This window comes from Chelonia mydas, chromosome 1 (genome assembly GCF_015237465.2).
Source record: "Chelonia mydas isolate rCheMyd1 chromosome 1, rCheMyd1.pri.v2, whole genome shotgun sequence".
Taxonomy (NCBI): Eukaryota; Metazoa; Chordata; order Testudines; family Cheloniidae; genus Chelonia; species Chelonia mydas.
The window spans coordinates 255,886,139-255,902,296 of record NC_057849.1 but is presented as its reverse complement, the minus strand read 5'-3'; the positions used below and the strand labels follow the sequence as shown (position 1 = coordinate 255,902,296).

The window sequence follows — 16,158 nt, the reverse complement described above, 5'->3', positions numbered from 1 at the left end:
GTGCTGTTAAATGAGGAGGAATGAGCTAGATTCCGTTGGAACCCATGACTAGCCGTAGGGATCACTGCAGAATGGCAGTGCATGCTCCATTCACTGCCCTTGCAGAGACTGATCACAACACTTTTCAGCACTCCCAGCTCCTGATGGCTCAGGGAATAGGACCCGGAATCTAACCTGACTTTTCCAAACAGCCCGGCATTCATATTTCTAACCCCAGAGCAGTGAACTGGCCTCTGCAGCACTCCCTCTTCCCTCCCCACCCCAACACGGGTTGGCTCCATGCTAGATTGCCCTGCTCAGTGTACATGTCTACAAGTGTAGGGGAGGGAGAGAGTCACAGTGAGTTAAAGCATTTGGGTTTCACCCTTGGCATCTTGGGGTTCAAATCTCGCCATAGCAGAGGGCCAAGGACTGAAATAGATACGGGCTCCTGGTCAGGACTGAGGGGCATGGGCAGAGCTGTGAGGGGGTCTCAGACTGGAATACCAGAGGGGACTGTAGGACAGGACTGAGCTAGACGTAGAACATTAGCAGAGCTGCACGTGGATTCGTTTGCATCAGCCAAGGCTGCTGACATCTGAAAGTAGGGAGGAAAATCTGACACATAATAGAGACGTGCTTAGAACTTACCAGCACATGAAGATCACACTGTTCTGACTCAACACAGGGCAGGCAAAGCCACCACTGAAGAGACCCCACTGGCTTGCCCAGTACCTGCCCAGCGCTGTACATCCCTTGCTTTCATGAGCACCAAAATCATGTGACAATGTTAAACAATCATAGAAGTGTGTATGCGTCTGTCTGTGTGTGTCTGCCTGCATGTCTCTAGCGTGACGGCTGTGCATGCAAGTACAGAACGTAGGGAAGCAAGGAACTCGGGGTGGGAGCAGAGAGAGGAACAAAATCACCGGGGTAGGAATTCCAAGGCCTTGCAGCGGCCCAAGGCCAGGCCTCAGGCACTTGACAGCCAGCCAGGACTCCATCAAGACAAGAGACTTCTTTGATCTACCGCAGAGTTAAAAGGAGATCATTAACTTGCACCAGACTAATTCCACCCCCCCACCCCCCCCGCCCCCCCCACCCCCCCCTCGGAGTTGCAGGAAAATCCCTGGCTGCTCTGGTTGGCCCCTGGGGAGACTCCACCCCCCTGCTGCTATTCCACCCTTCTCCAAGCCATACCACAGGATCAGGTGGATGTGTTTGCTGGTAATTCGCGCACTGTGTGCCTTCCCTTCTTAGCTTCTAAGGGTCCGTCTGTAACCTGCGTGTGAAGTTTCCTACTCACAGAACTTCCTGCCCTGGCTCTGTGACATGGGGATGCTAGGACAGCTTAGGTGAGCATTCCCCTCACACAGAACCAACTCAGAGAGGTGGGGAGAGCATAACAAGCCTCACAACCCGGGCATAGTCTCTCATAGGTCCCTCTCAGACTTGGCTTTGTGACGGGGAAGAAAGTAAGAAACTTCACAGCCCAGGCATGCAGTCCCCACTCCCAGAGCTGCTTCAGAGATACAGGTAGAGAATAATGAGGCCTACAGCCTGGGTGTGGTGACATGCTTTAGTCAAACTGATAGCATCTCCGACACGAAAAACTTGGCACCTAAAATTTCTTCTATGATCAGGGAGTGGAGCTAATTCCTGTCATCCGGTCCCCAGTGAGGGGGCCTGCTTTTGCAATTCCTCTGCACAGCATTGATCCATAAATGCTCCTCCAGTTTTCTCTCCTCCTCCTCCCTAGCTAGCAAGGTCGCATCTCTCCTCTTCCCACTAATTCCACCAAAGTTGTGCAGTTGTGTAGCACCTCCCTGCTGACCTCAGCAAGTGCCAGAGTTTAAAATAAAGTCTAATTTCCTACATGTATTAAGTATCAGGAAGGACCAGAGTCATCTGTACAGTGCAACATTCAACCACAGATGCATTTCTTGACAGGTGAAAACATTAAAAATCAATTCTAATCTCAAGTTACAAATACTTGGACTCACAAACAATCAGTTTTCTAATATAAACTCCAGTGTGTGTGATACATAAATAGTACCATACAGGAGGAATACAGAGCCTTTCACTTCTAGGTCACTGGTTCCAACTAGGGTGACCACCTGTCCCGAATTTCAGTCCCGAAATGCAGAGTTCAAGTCTCGGTTGTGGGTTGAATGACTCTGTGACAGCATTTGTCCTGGATTCCCTCTGCACCTGCCCGAGGCTCGGAGGCAGCACCAGCCTCTTCCTGGTGTGTGTGTGGGGTGGGGTGGGGGAGGAGGGGGCGCTGAGATGGGCCTTGGCCCTCCCTCACCACAAGGCCCCTCCCCCTGCTCCTCCTCTTCCCCCTGAGGCCTTGCCCCTGGCCAGGCCATAAGCCCGGAGTCGGGCCATGGTAAGAGCTTCCCAGGGAGCCCCAGCCACTGTGGGGAAGACCCAGACCCTCCACCTGCCCTGGGCAGCATGCGACATGGGCATGGGCTGGAGACTGCTCTCGGGCACCCTTGTACCCCACTGAGAGCAGGTGCAGCAGGGTCTGGGGATCACCGCAGTGGCCCAGGCTCCCTGGGCAGCTCTTACCACTGCCCAGTTCCGGCTTCTGACCTAGCCTGGCCAAGGGTCAGGGCCTCAGGGGGAAAGAGGAGGATAGGGGGTGGGAGCTCAGGGGAAGAAGATGGACAGGGACGGGGCCAAAGAGGGGGGGCAATGCTCCTGCATGTGTCCTGCTTTTGCCTTTTGAAAAGATGGTCACGCTGGTTCCAACCCAGGTCCAGCTTGGTAATTATCAGAAGTCATCCTCATGTGACAGCTGTTTGGTGGCCCCGAATGACATGAGTTTATGGCCTCTCCGCAGTGTGTCTTGTGGGAAGATGCCTGCATCACAAAAAACACCATGAAAACTGGCATTAGCTGGCTCCCTTATTGGCAGCCTCAGTAGAGAGTCCAAGGATTTAGTGGGCTGGGAAACTGCACTTCTCTTCTCATCCCTAAAAATGGTCCCTGAAGGTCAGACCTGAGGCCCACTGGTAACAGGGAAGGGGGCAACAGCATGTGGGGTGAAACTTGCATTGCCATTGCCTGTGTGGTACCTGCTCTGTGGATAAACAGAGGATTCACTGTCTCTAGAGTCATCAGTCTGGCACTTTTCCCCAGCACTAAACTGAAATGAAATGTTACACCCTGAAAGCAGTTGAGCAAAGAATAATCTGGCTAAGAGAGCATTCACCAGAACCCAGGGTACAGGCATCTCACTAATAATCATAAAACAGTAAAACAACCTACATTTCATAAACACATGGGGTCAAATTCTCCTCTCCGTTACAACGGGGCAGCCCGCAGGGATTCAGCTACCATGCGCTGCACAGCAACCCAATTAGGCAAGCAGCTGAAAGGCCAACTTTTCACACATGAGTACTCCAGAATAAAGAGAGCGTAGAGCTAACCGAACAGTTGAGTAATACTTTTCTCCGTTTCTTTTCCTATTATTTTGGAAATGTGTTTTAATAAGTACTTGCTTTCCCATGCCTCTACTCTGTAGTCCTGCAGGGCAGTCCCAGGGACCAATTCAGAGTTGATGTAAGTGGCTGAGATTTCATTGAGCTCCATGGAATTGCACTCACTTACACCAGCTCTGAATCTGGCCTGTAACCTGGCATTTGTAATGTCAGCATTCAAGGTTTATGACATTGAAATCCAATGTTTATGACATCACAACCCAGCACCATGGAAATAACTGTGCTGTCGTGGTGCAGAGTTTGTGACTTTACTGCTGGATCAAACAGGAGTAGCAAATTGGTCTGTGAAAGAGGAGTCAGTCTCCCTTTCCACTTCTTTTTTTTAACAGTGCCCAAATGTGCACATAATTGGCCAAGGGGATTTAAAAACAAACAAAACCTGCAGAACATCTGACAGATCATGAATGAGTTTCATAAGAGAGGGAAATATTGGGAAGGTTTTCTCTGATATTTTGAAAACTCCAGTACTGTATGCACCAGGACTGCCAGCCACCTGGTGAGGTCACACAATCTATCCTTGTATAATGAAACTTCCCTGACTGTTGGCAAAGTATTTAGGGCTCCTCAGCGTGTAATGCTATTGCTCAGCAATTCTCAGACTTCATTCCGCAGACCACTTTGTAAGAGGCAGAGATTCTCTCATTTCGCTTCTCTCAGATTTCCCATCCCACACTTTCATGGCAGCTTTTCTCTCTCCATTTGGCTGGTTCCCTACCTCTCCCTCCCACTGCCACCTTCCCCTTCCTCACCATAATTAGAGTTGTTTGTGCAGGATTGGCATTCAATACCTGTGTAACATTTGTTTCCTACTTTGTTATTGTCTGGTAGGGGGACCCCATCCCAGAAGACATTTACAAGATAATGAGTGACAGCTCGGTGCACTCCAGGAGTGACCTCCAGCGTGCCCTGCAGATAGACTCCGTAGGTAAATCTCCTCTACACCAAACACTCCTCTTCCTTCCTTACATCTCATGGTGGGAGTACCTTTCTTTTTCCATCAGGTACACTGGCAAGGCTTACTCACTCTAAATATCAAAACATGTTACTCTCTAGGTACCAGTCTATCAAGCTATACTGAAAAACTCAGTTACAATAGGGCTGGGTGCTGGGGAGATTTAAATAGCCTGGTGCATGGAATGAGGAGCTTGAGAAAAACCCAAGCAAGCTTCTGAACTAGGAGATTCCCAGAGAGGTGGTTGGAGTGGAAGGTGAGTAGATTAGGAGGTGCACAAGCGAGCGAGTGAACTAGCTTATGAGCTGATGCAAAGGCACACAGGTGAATGGATGAAGTGGGCTTTGAGGAGATGCACAAGTGGATGAATTGACTGATCCATGGGTAGACAGAAAGACAGACTAGTGGGTGGTTGGGAGGTGGCCTGGTGAACTGATAGCACTCATCTAGGAGAAGGTGGGCATATGTGCAGGGGGAGGAGGGATGAGAGAGCTGGTCCCCAAGTAGAATAGGTAGGGAGGGGCACAGGCAGGTGTGTGGACTGGTTCACAGGTAGGTCCTTCTATGAGATGATAGAAAAGGGAAGAAGGATGTGGGATTGTGTCAGGCTGACTAAACTGGTGGTGGGATTGGAATTGCTTTGTCATTTTCTGTGGGTAACAGCTCAGAGTTTGCAGTGCTTGGGAACACCTGGCCAGGACTGAAGTCACAGAGCAGCAGCCCAGGGAGCAAAGTGTGGAGGGACTGGCACATGTGGGAATAGGACCACGTGTCACGGTCGCCAGGCTGGATCAGGAATTTATTTATAAACGGTCTCTTCAGAGTGAATTCCATTCTATTCTAACCTCTGCTCCCGCCCGTCCCCCTCCACCCCCCTCGCCTTCTCTCTTGTGTTTTGTCTGTTTGTAGCTTTGTAATCCTTGCCGAGACACTATCTACGGGGGAACAGAATTTCCTGCTTTTGTTTCCTATGCCAGTCGAACCACTGGCACGTTCTCAAAAGCATTCCCGCTCCCTTTCAAAATGGTCTGGGAGGGGGGGAGAGAACCAGCTGTGGGCTGCTATTGTTTTCCTTAAAAAGAGGCGACGAGGTCCCCCCCAGTTCTTCTTCTGAGTCCATGAGCCACACAATGGGGCAGCTTCCAAAATTAGAAGCAGTGCCTTTTGCAAGCCTGGGTCCCCACCCCTGTCAGCAGCAGCAGCAATGGCCTATCAAGAAGAAGGGGGGGAGAAGGGGGACCTCGGTTTTCAATAGAAGATTTGTTTCAAGTCAACAGTGTTGCTATTTTTTTCTCATCAACTCAACCTTTATGCAAAAGGCAACCCCCACCCTGGCCTGATAAAATTCCAGAGAACGCAAGATGGGGGGAGGGGGAGAGACAGAGAAGATGTGTGCAGTCTGTCATGTCCTATAGTTTATGTAAGGGATACATTTCTGTTCCAGTGACTAACCACTCATATGCTTAAGAAATGAAACAGGATTCTCTTGGGAGACCAGGGGTTTGGGAATGGGCTATGAAGCCTTTCAAGTCCAGGTCATTGGTTCCACACTAAACCCAGATTAGGAAAGACTGGATGACACAGGGGATCACATATGGGACTGAAAGCTTTCATACCCAAGTTACAGATTCCAATCTGCCCTCAAGTAGTTAGTGACTGCATGTCATTACTCTTCGCTGGCCTATGTGAAATCAGCCTGGTGCTGTCACAGCAGGCCGGCAGACAGGTGTTCACATCACAATATCCACCAATGATGACTTGTTAACTTGTGAACTGAATAGAGACCAAATGCTCCTCTCACCCTTAAGAAGTGGCCTTCTCCAGGGCAGGGGTGAAGTGCATTATGGGGAGTGATAGGCGTGGGAAGCTTGCTCTGCTGTTGTGCCTGATAAAGAGAGATCTTCAGTCCAGTGCCTTGCCCCGGTCCTGAATTCACTTTAATACAATAACTCCCTGGAGGCTGATACCCATTTTGCCTCCCACTGCAGCTACACCAGGCCACAGAAGGAGAGAGCTGCCACTGGATGGGAGTTGTCTCTGAACACTGCTGTTGTCTGGGGCTCAGGAGGGGCCACTTACTAGAGCAACCCATGGAGACTTTGAGAATTTCTCTGTTCAGCACTTCCTATGGGAAAGCAGTGGGATGGGGATACTGGGAACTGGGCTGACTGCTACCAGTCCTACTCCCCTCCTTCCCAACTACCCCCAGTACCTGAGTTTTAACTGACAGTAATAAGGGGAAGAGTTATTTTAAACTCATTTTTCTATTCTCATGCCAAAAAAGTTGATTACCTCAAATGAGTGTGGTGGGTTGGGAGAGAGAACGCAAGTACCCCACCGCCACCTCATCTAACGCACCTGCATCCTGACCTCCCGCAGCCCTGCTATTCCAGTCCTGGGTCCTCCACTCAGCTCTGCCAGTGCCCCTCAGTCCTGCTCCGTAACACCCTCTGTTATTCCAGTCCTAGGACAAACACACAACTCTACCACTGCTCCTCAAGTTTCACCTGCAGCACCTCCTGCTAATCCAGCCTTGCTCTTTGCCCTCCACCCCAGCTCAGCTGATTCATCTGAATCTTGACTTGCAACTCCCTCTGCTACGCCACTTATATTCCAAATAGCTCTGCTAAAGTGCATCTCAATCTTGCCCTAGAGTATCTTCTGCAAGTCCAGTCCTGGGCCTCCCTTTAACGAGATATGCCAGTTACTGTGAATGGAGCAGTATGATGAGGTGAACAAATGTAGAGACTCCCCACACTCATTGCACTTGTGACCTGAGCTGGGACTTGAACTTAAAACTCTGGACAGGACATGCTAGTGCATTAACTAGACCGATGAATCACCCAAATGCTGCCTCCTCTGTCACTTGATGCCCACACCATTGCCTCACTTTTTTAACCTCTGCATTGTCTTCTTTGGCTATGTCCTTCTCTTGCAGAAGAGGATGGCTCCAATTTGGACCTGAACTCAACCCGAGCCCATCCTGGTCAAAACTTGCCTCGAGGGAGACGAAGTCTAGGTGAGTGACAGATTCAGACCTAACTTCTGTGCAGGAGTTTCAGTGTAAGTGGGAGATTAGGTATACAGATACAGTACATGGGTATATATAGTCTGCGTCTGTGTCCACCAGGAGTGTATGAATGTGCCTGTGCATGTTAAGTGTGTTCACTGTGCATATGTGCATTTAGCCACGCAAGTGTGTTTGTGTTAGGGAGTCTGTGTCTGCCTCTATGCTACCAAATGTAGTCTCCTTCTTTCAGCATTGCTGTAACTGCCCCAGTGCCAGGGGTAGTGCAGACAGCAGGGGGCAGGCATTTCCAGCACTGTGTCCCAATGCCCTTCTCTGGCTGGGGCTTCGGACTTGGTGTTGGAAATGCCTGAGCCCTGTCTGCATTAGCATTCACTTCATAGCTTGTACCAGTACTGGAAAACAAGCACTAGATATGCTATTGTAGTCACGTCTTGTGTCAGTCAGTGACTAACTCTGTTTCTGCTGAGTGTGCTACTGCCCTAAGCAAACGTAGAGACTGCTATTAATTGTTAAGTATTGAAATTAGCTGAAATAATTCAACAGAGCGGAATGATAATGGACCGGGCCTGGTGCCCTAGCAATTGTTATTTGCACTTTTTGACTCCCAATCCCATCCTCCGGCTCCAGCTGGGGCCAGCAGGGCCTGAAAGTGTTGCAGAGGCCAAGCGTTCAGCACCTGCAGTAGAGGAGCTGGTGTTCGGAAGCAGGAGACATCATTCTGCAGCAAATCACTCTGTCTCGTTACACAGCAGCACTGACTAGCCCCTGTCCTTTCCAGCCCGAGATGTTAGCTGTAGTTATTATTTATTATGTACCATCAGGATGCTTGGCCCTTTGAAGGAGACAGTGAGGGGCATTGAATGAGTGTAGGATGGAGAAAGAATATATATCTGTCGCTCCAGGAAAGTGTGAGCCTTTGTCCGATAACCTAGTGGGGTTGCATCAGGTTTCTGGGAGTAGCCTGTGAAGACCTATTTCACCATTTTTCTCTTCGGTCCCTCTATATGCAGTGGTAGATGCTGAGCCAGCAGTACTCGCAGAGTGCAAGACACGGACGGAGGTCTTTGAAATCTCCCGGAGCATGGTAGATTCCACCAATGCCAACTTCGTGGTGTGGCCGCCGTGTGTGGAGGTGCAGCGGTGCTCCGGGTGCTGCAACAACCGCAACATGCAGTGTCGCCCCACAATGGTCCACGTGCGGCATGTCCAGGTACACAAGAGTCCTCTATCCTCTCCCTCCCCCTTGCTTCCTTCTCTCATGGCCCCTCCACTAAAAACACAAACCAACTGTAGTCATACAAGTGAGGGGCCAACAGTGCTGGCCTCTCCATCACCGCCCTGACAATGCACCTCAGCCCAAACACATGAACTGATACAGCGTCTCCTCCTCCTCTCCTTTCCCCTCTGTGATCTTCCTGCCTAGCCCGGCTGTAAACAGACACCTGATAGCTGACCTCTTGCTCTGATCATGCTAGCTCTTCGGTTAATAGTGGTTTCCACACTTCCTCCCAGACAGCTCATTTCAAAATATAATCCTGCCGCACAAATCTTCTGCCTGACCTGGAGAGATTCCCTCAGGCCCTGGGCAGGCTGATGTGTGTGTGTGTGTGTGTCTGCTTTATCAGGAAATTCTTTTCTCAGAAAAGCCACTCTGAATGAGGGAGAAATAAGAGAGAGGGGGAGAAATGGGAGTTGTTTTTGTGGAAAAAGCAAAGGAGAGGGCAAAAGTCAGCCAGGAAAAGTGACCCGGAAATGGCTTCTCTGAGGACAGAAGTCTCTGTATTGTGTGGTTGGAAATGTTTGTCTAGTGAGCAGCGTGTGGTCTGAAGCGTGTGGGCTTTCAAGGAAAGATAAACAGCCAGTAGGTTTGATCACTGGTTGAGTGATGTTGCCAGGGCCAGTGGTTTGGGAGGATTTCAGTTCCAGACTCAAAGCAGTGATAGTATTTATAGCCCGCAGACCTCCTCAGGGAATGTGGTTTTGTTAGATAAGCTAAACTAGGTCAGGCCTGGTCAGTATTTGAATGGGAAACCACCAGCGCAAACGTAGGGACTGTAGCATGTGCTGCCGGAGATCTAGTAAGAGGTGCTCTTCCCCCTGAGGGTACAGCTACACTGCCCCCGCTGGGAAGTGTAAGTCCCACTGCAGGTAGATGTACAGCCCCTAGCTCTGACTGAACTAGTGCTCTAAAAATAATAGCGTGGCTGCAGCAGCTCGGGCTAGCTGCTCAAGTACCATCCCATCCAAGATCCTCGGTACGTACTCTGGCTCTTTTTAGCGCACTAGCTCGATCAGAGCTAGCATGTGTACATCTGCTTGAGCTGGAAATTACACCCTTCAGCTGCATTGTACATGTACCTTGAATCAGTGATGCAAGGGCTGCAGAATGGTTCCTGGGAGGACTGTGTTGCCAGACGTGCTGCCCTTAACATGAGACGTGAGCCCCTTGCCACTGTTAGTCATTACAAATCATGAGACAAATTCAGACGTGGCTTCACTGAAGTTAGTAGATTTGCGCTTGTTTACATGAGGTCTGAATTTCTCCTCTCTGCCATGCTGTTTTTTGCAACAGTAAGGGTTTTAACTCCAGTATCTCAATTCAGTTAATTACATTCTGCCTACCCCAAAACTTCCTCTGTCAAATCTATCAGACCCAGCATTGTTCTGTATTTCTTTTCCCAGCTGTGTAATGTTTCTGGGCACTGTTCATGTTTCATGCAAGAAGCAGCTATAAGTCAGGAGTGGGTGAAGTGATTCTCTATGTACAAAGCCAAAGTCAGACCTGCCTGGCTATGTGCTACTCTACTGAAATCAGTGAAAGTTGCACCAAACTGTACCAGGCCTGGATTTGATCCATGGATTTTAAAGTGCTTTTGGACCCTTTGGGAAGAAGGGCAATAGAGAAATAAAGGTAGTATTCATATCGATGTAGTGGTAGTTGTAGCTGTATTTATATTTTAGATGGGTTTGTTTTTATTCTCACCCAATAGGTAAACAAGATAGAATTTATCCAGAAGAAGCCAATCTTCAAAAAAGCCATTGTGCCCTTGGAGGATCACCTGGAGTGTCGATGTGAGGCACTGTCGTCTCGGCCCTCCGGTCGTCGTCGGCCAGGTTCACGTGAACACAGAGGTAAGGCTGCTGGTATTAGGGGAAGAGAGGGAAATGCTGCAAGATGAGACAGAGGCCTAGAGCCTCAGCTGCTGTGAATCAGCACAGCGCTGGTGAAGTCCATGGAGCTTTGCTGATTTCCAGTGACTGAAGATTCTGCCCAGAGTGTTGCTTGTGAGAGGGGCAAAAATGGGGGGAAATGGAGGCGGGGAAGGGGGAAAGAAAGACAGAGGAAAGTATGGAGTGGGAAAGAGGGAAAGAGCAGAGAGGAAAAGGAGAGTGGAGAAATGAGGAGAATAGATGAAGTGAGGAAGAATGGAGGGGAAGGAAGAAGAGGGTCTTCGGCTCTCTTGCTATAGAGATGGTGGGGAGGGAGTGGTATTTCCAGCTGTCTCCGCTGCTGTTCATGGCATGATACACTCCCGTCTCTGTTTTGGCAGGTGAGTCACCATCGATCACTGCAGCCCCTGTTTCAGTGAGACAACGAGCGCGCCGGCTGCCAGCACGAAAGAGAAAACATCGGAAGTTCAAGCATGTCCATGATAAGAAAGTGCTGAAAGAAATCCTCACAGCATAGAGGTGCTGGCCAGGGAGAGAGTGCAAGGCAGGTAATAACAACTGCCACAGGAGGGGGGGGCACTTTGGGAAGTGAGCCAGTCTGCTCTTTTAGTCATGGGGAATCCCCTTCCCACACACAAGCACTGCCTACGCACCTCAATTGCTACCCACATGCCTGCTGCGACTTCAGCTCTGCAGCCTCAGTTCTGCAGCTCTCATTATTCCAGTGTAGGGCCAAGATGCCCAATAGTGCCAAATTGTGTGATCTAATGAAGTAACAGGACTAGCCTGGTACTCACCAAATTCATCCCACTTATGATTCATCACATTTGAACTCATTCTTGCAGAGGTGAAAGGTTTATGCATTAATCCCACTTTGCCACTGAGCCCCACTCTACCACCTCCCTTAAAGCTGAGCAAGCCCATCCTCTCTATATCAAAAAACCACTGGAGACCATATTACTTGTCTATTATGTGGAGCTCGCTCTGATCTTCCTTCATGGATTGAGTTTCCACTGGAAATGGAGAATTAATGTCCATTTTGTAGTCTCTGTTGCAGGATTGCTTTTTTTAGTTTTTTGGTTAAAATGGTGGAAGGACAGAAAAGGAGCAGCACTTTGATGAGTCTCGCTGCCCTAACAGGAAGTCTGAGAGCATAACAAAGGTTAAAAAAAAGCAACAGGAGAACTGGAGTCTTGGAATTAAATCTGGAGCCTTTCAATTCTAGGGGTCTGACCCTCTCACTTACAGAGACGTAAATCAGGAGTAACTCCATGGACTCCAATGGAATTTCACTGGTGTAAAGCTAGTGTGAGTTAAAGGAGAATCAGGCCTTGGGTTCTCAATAGGCTAGGCCTTTTGAGACAGTGAAAGAACTGTGGTCTGAGTACAGAAACTTGGAGCCAGGAGTCTTCTAACCCCACCTTTAGCACTAGGGCTGCTCTGGGTTCTTCTGCCATTTTAACCAAAAAAATACACCTCTAGGTCCCTGGCCAGCCCAAGAATCCAAATACAAGGGTGATGTGCTGCTATTTTTGCTCCTGTGCCAAGCTTAGCTGGGTCTGTCCTGGAGATAACCAGAAGACTTCAGTGGCTTTGTCTCCAGTGCTATTAATGACAGGTTTCAGAGTAGCAGCCGTGTTAGTCTGTATTCGCAAAAAGAAAAGGAGTACTTGTGGCACCTTAGAGACTAACAAATTTATCTGAGCATAAGCTTTCGTGAGCTCAAATAAATTTATTAGTCTCTAAGGTGCCACAAGTACTCCTTTTCTTAGTGCTATTAAAGTGGTACTTTAAAGCAAACATTATCATAGAAGAATCAAAGAAGGAAGGGGAATAGTAGAGTGAGATGGGTTCTTATTCTAATTCAGTGTCTGTGTTTGTTTCACTTTTAGGTTTATTTAATATACAGTAAAACCTGTCTTAGAGATCACCTCTGAAGAGAAACCACCTGTCACGAGCAACTACTTGCAGAGGCCACAGAACACAACCACTGTCTGGTGTGCAAACCTTTGAAGAGAGACCACTTCTTACAAGTGACCACTTTTGCTAACTCCCATGAGTGGTCGCTCTTGGCAGGTTTTACTGTATTTGCTGTATTGCCCCCATGGGGTCCTCAGAGTGATAACTCTTCCTCTCTGTCGGTCTGTCTCGGTGCCCGAGTCGGACGGCAAATGGTGCTTCCCTTTCCATGACCGGACCTTCTCCCTAGATTTCCCTCTCTTCATTTACTAAAAACATTTTAAAGTTTTCCAAAAAAAAAGAAAAAACATTAGGAAAAAAAAGAAAAAATCACATGCAACTGGAACAGGATGATGCCTTCCCTACTGCAGAGGATAGAACGGCAAATGGGAAAAAGAAAAATGGGTCAATTTTCCTTTGAGGGGGAAAAATGGGGGGGGGGGGGGAAATGGGAGCAATTTTCTTCCTTTCCCCTCTTCTTCTTGGTGAGGGTGAGGGACCCTGGCTGAGATCAATGATTGTGATGGACATGTTTTAAAGCAGTCAGACCTCAGATTAAGAGAGGAAACCAATGATGGAAAATGCACTAAGGACTTTTATTGTCCCGTCTGGACAGATTTTGTGTGTGTGTGTGTGTGTGTATATATTATTTTAAAAACCACTAAAATGTACAACATCTCGGGGAACAGAAAAAAATGAAAGCAAAATGCATTTATCCCATCCACCCCTGGTGCAGACTGGAAGACTTTTGGGGCAGTGGGAAGGAGTGGACAGCTGGCAGAATCATTCTCCCCTCTCCTGGCCCCCTGACAAAGGATGCTGTCTTTGCACATGGCTGTAGAGGTTCGACTTTCCAGTCTGGGGACTTGGGTTATTGTTTAATTCACTTGTATGTATATATATATATCTCTGGTTTTAAAATGGATTTGTTCCACGGTGGGAGGAATCTGCAGGCATGTTTGTGCATCAGCTCAGGTGGGCTAGAAGAAAAGCAAACTTTCCACGGCTTTACCCAGTGTGTGTGGGGTGCAAAATGGGGTGCACAGAGCAATGTCCCTCACTCTCTTTCCCCCTGCTCACAACTCCCCTGCAGGATACAGAATGACAACACAATCAACCAACGAAATACAGGCTTAGAAACATTACTTCATCAGAACAAACTGTAACTGGCTGACCAGTGATCCTGAGGGCAGGATAATATTATCCAGAAATATCTGAGAGCAGAATAACCCTTTCATGGATGTTTCTCATACCACACTCTCAGTTGCTCTCCCCGTCTCTACGTCCCTGGCTCTCCCATTTTCCTCCCCCATTTTTCTCTCTCAAACACACACACGAGGATTTCCTTAACTTACATTAAAGCTCTTTTCAGTTTCAAAAGCACTATAGATCCAAGGAATTTCTTGGGCAGTTGAAGGGGTTTGGGGTGAGGGTAAGGGGAGAAAGTGAACCTCTACTTCACAACAGTGATTAAAAACAGAAACAATCCCCTGTGGTGAAAAAGCATTGATGACTGGTGTCCTGACCTTCACGGACATCTTCGAGAGCCGTAGAAGTCTAGGTGGCAGAGGACAGAATGATTCTTCAGATAGGGACCACCTGTACACACACAATTATTAGGACATTGTTATTTATCATATGTATTGCAGGAGACGACCCAGTCATGGACCCACTGTGCTGTGCACACAGCACACAACAACAACAAAACAACATAAACACACAACAACAACAAAAACTGTCCCTGCCCCAAAGAGCTTACAATGTAAGTTAGAGCTATAACTTTCCCAGCTGCCTCTCCTTATTCCATTTCCTTTACTGTGATCATTCTCCCATGGGAGAATGAGGCAGAAGAAGGGGAAAATATGCAGTACCCTCTCCACGGGGAATAACCCCTCTCATGGTCACTCAGTACAGCATACACATTGGGACAGAGGAAACAAGGAGTAGGCTGGAGGTAATTCCACCCTCATATTTGTGCCCTGTTGGTAAAGGTCCCATCCACCAAATTCAGGTCTCAGTGCAGGCAGAAGTTCCACGGGGAGACTAGCAGCAGGAGAAAGATGATGATGCAGCAGGATGGGGAGTGCGGTTCATCAGACAGGGGCTTAGATCTCCCCTCACCTCAAACCCAGAGCTCCTCACTTGCTGCCAACATCTTTCTCTGCCTCTTGCACTCTGCTCCATTCCCCCTACCCACCCCACGACTTCTCAAGTCTTAAGACACTTTGCTTTCCTGCTCCAAAATCTCCTTCCTGTGGTTTGTAAAGTTGGTGAGGTTTTTTTTTTTTTTCTTTTTTTATTTTAATGTAAGATTAATTTATACTCAGTACTGTATTTAAAGTTGTAAAAAAATACAAAACCAAACAAACACCCAAACTCTCAACAAAGTGTTAAGTTTCTTCTGTATGCAAAACTAAAAAGGCAAAAAGTGATCAGAGGTCAGACAGAGAATCCCAGCTCCTGCACTTCAAATGAGATAATAAAAGCAGCAACTAGAGACTGAACATTCACATTTGCTTTTCTAGTCCACCCCAGCCGCCAGCCAGGGCTGGGTTTTCCCCTCCTGTGTATTCCGCTGTACTTTGTCCAGTCTAGTTTTCAATGACTCAAGTGCTGGGGACTTCTCATGCTAATAGGTCTCACCTTTAGCAATGTTTTCTGATGCCCAGCCAGACTTCCCCATTGCTCACTTTCATCCCATTATTCCAGGTTCTACTCCTTTGAGCAACTCAAAACAATTCCTCTTCCTCTCTGGTGTTTACATTCTTCATAGACTCCTAAACCGTTGACATATTCCCCCCTTAGTCATCGTCTAGACATCTACAGCTCTTCTCACATAAGGGTTCAGAAGGCCAAAGTGTTTCCCCTTCCACTGGGTAAGGGAGGGGTTGCACATTCTGGCACCTATGTGTCATAGCACTGCCCCATGCTACAGTGCAGTTAACACACATGTGGGTACAAACAGCTGCCTCAATCTGGGCTGTTCTACAGAGAACTGTTGGAATGTCCCTATGAACTGGCAAATCACCCCCCATTTCTCTATTCCCTGAGCCCCCTGCTCTGTTTTAGTTAGTAAAACAATGTGGAACAATTGCTTCACTAACTAAAAGAGTAATTCCGAGTCTTGGAGAAGCAGCATTCAAAATTCTCTTGGAACAACTTGTGTACAATTGCACCATGCTACCCCCCAACCTCCCTGGCACTTTAGAGAAGTTATTCTTCCCTTTCCTTCCTAAAATACTCTCGTGTTCCCTGTTGTGGTTTCTGACTAAATGTAGTACAGGAACATCACCGTTTTAACGGCCCTGGCCTCTTCTTACAGTCTACCCACATGTAAGGAAAAGGCCTGACAGCTCTGAAACTCCACCAGCTCATTGAGCTGAGCTCACTAATTAATACTCAGTTCCCTTTACCTGCTCTCAGGTACAGTGGTTTTCAAACTCTTTTCTAGCAACCCAGCTGAACAAAATTGTTGATGCCCGTGACCCAGCGGAGCTGGGGATGAGGGGTTTGGGAGTGGGTCAGGGCTGGGGATGGGGGCAGGATTGAGGGGT

General features: G+C 48.2%; 1 protein-coding gene across 3 annotated transcripts in view; it reads left to right on the top strand.

Annotated features, from left to right (window-relative positions):
* Positions 1-14,972, top strand: part of PDGFB (platelet derived growth factor subunit B) — a 29,946-nt gene extending 14,974 nt beyond the window's left edge. For 2 of the 3 annotated variants that reach the window (XM_037881931.2, XM_027831247.3), the window contains exons 3-8: positions 4,320-4,416; positions 7,382-7,462; positions 8,485-8,684; positions 10,465-10,606; positions 11,026-11,193; positions 12,538-14,972. In XM_037881931.2, coding sequence (XP_037737859.1) covers positions 4,320-4,416; positions 7,382-7,462; positions 8,485-8,684; positions 10,465-10,606; positions 11,026-11,162 — 657 coding nt within the window. In that variant the 3' untranslated portion in view covers positions 11,163-11,193; positions 12,538-14,972. The remainder of the gene's footprint in view (positions 1-4,319; positions 4,417-7,381; positions 7,463-8,484; positions 8,685-10,464; positions 10,607-11,025; positions 11,194-12,537) is intronic. The other variant, XM_043543616.1, reaches the window with a different exon arrangement.
* The last annotated feature ends 1,186 nt before the right edge of the window (positions 14,973-16,158 follow it).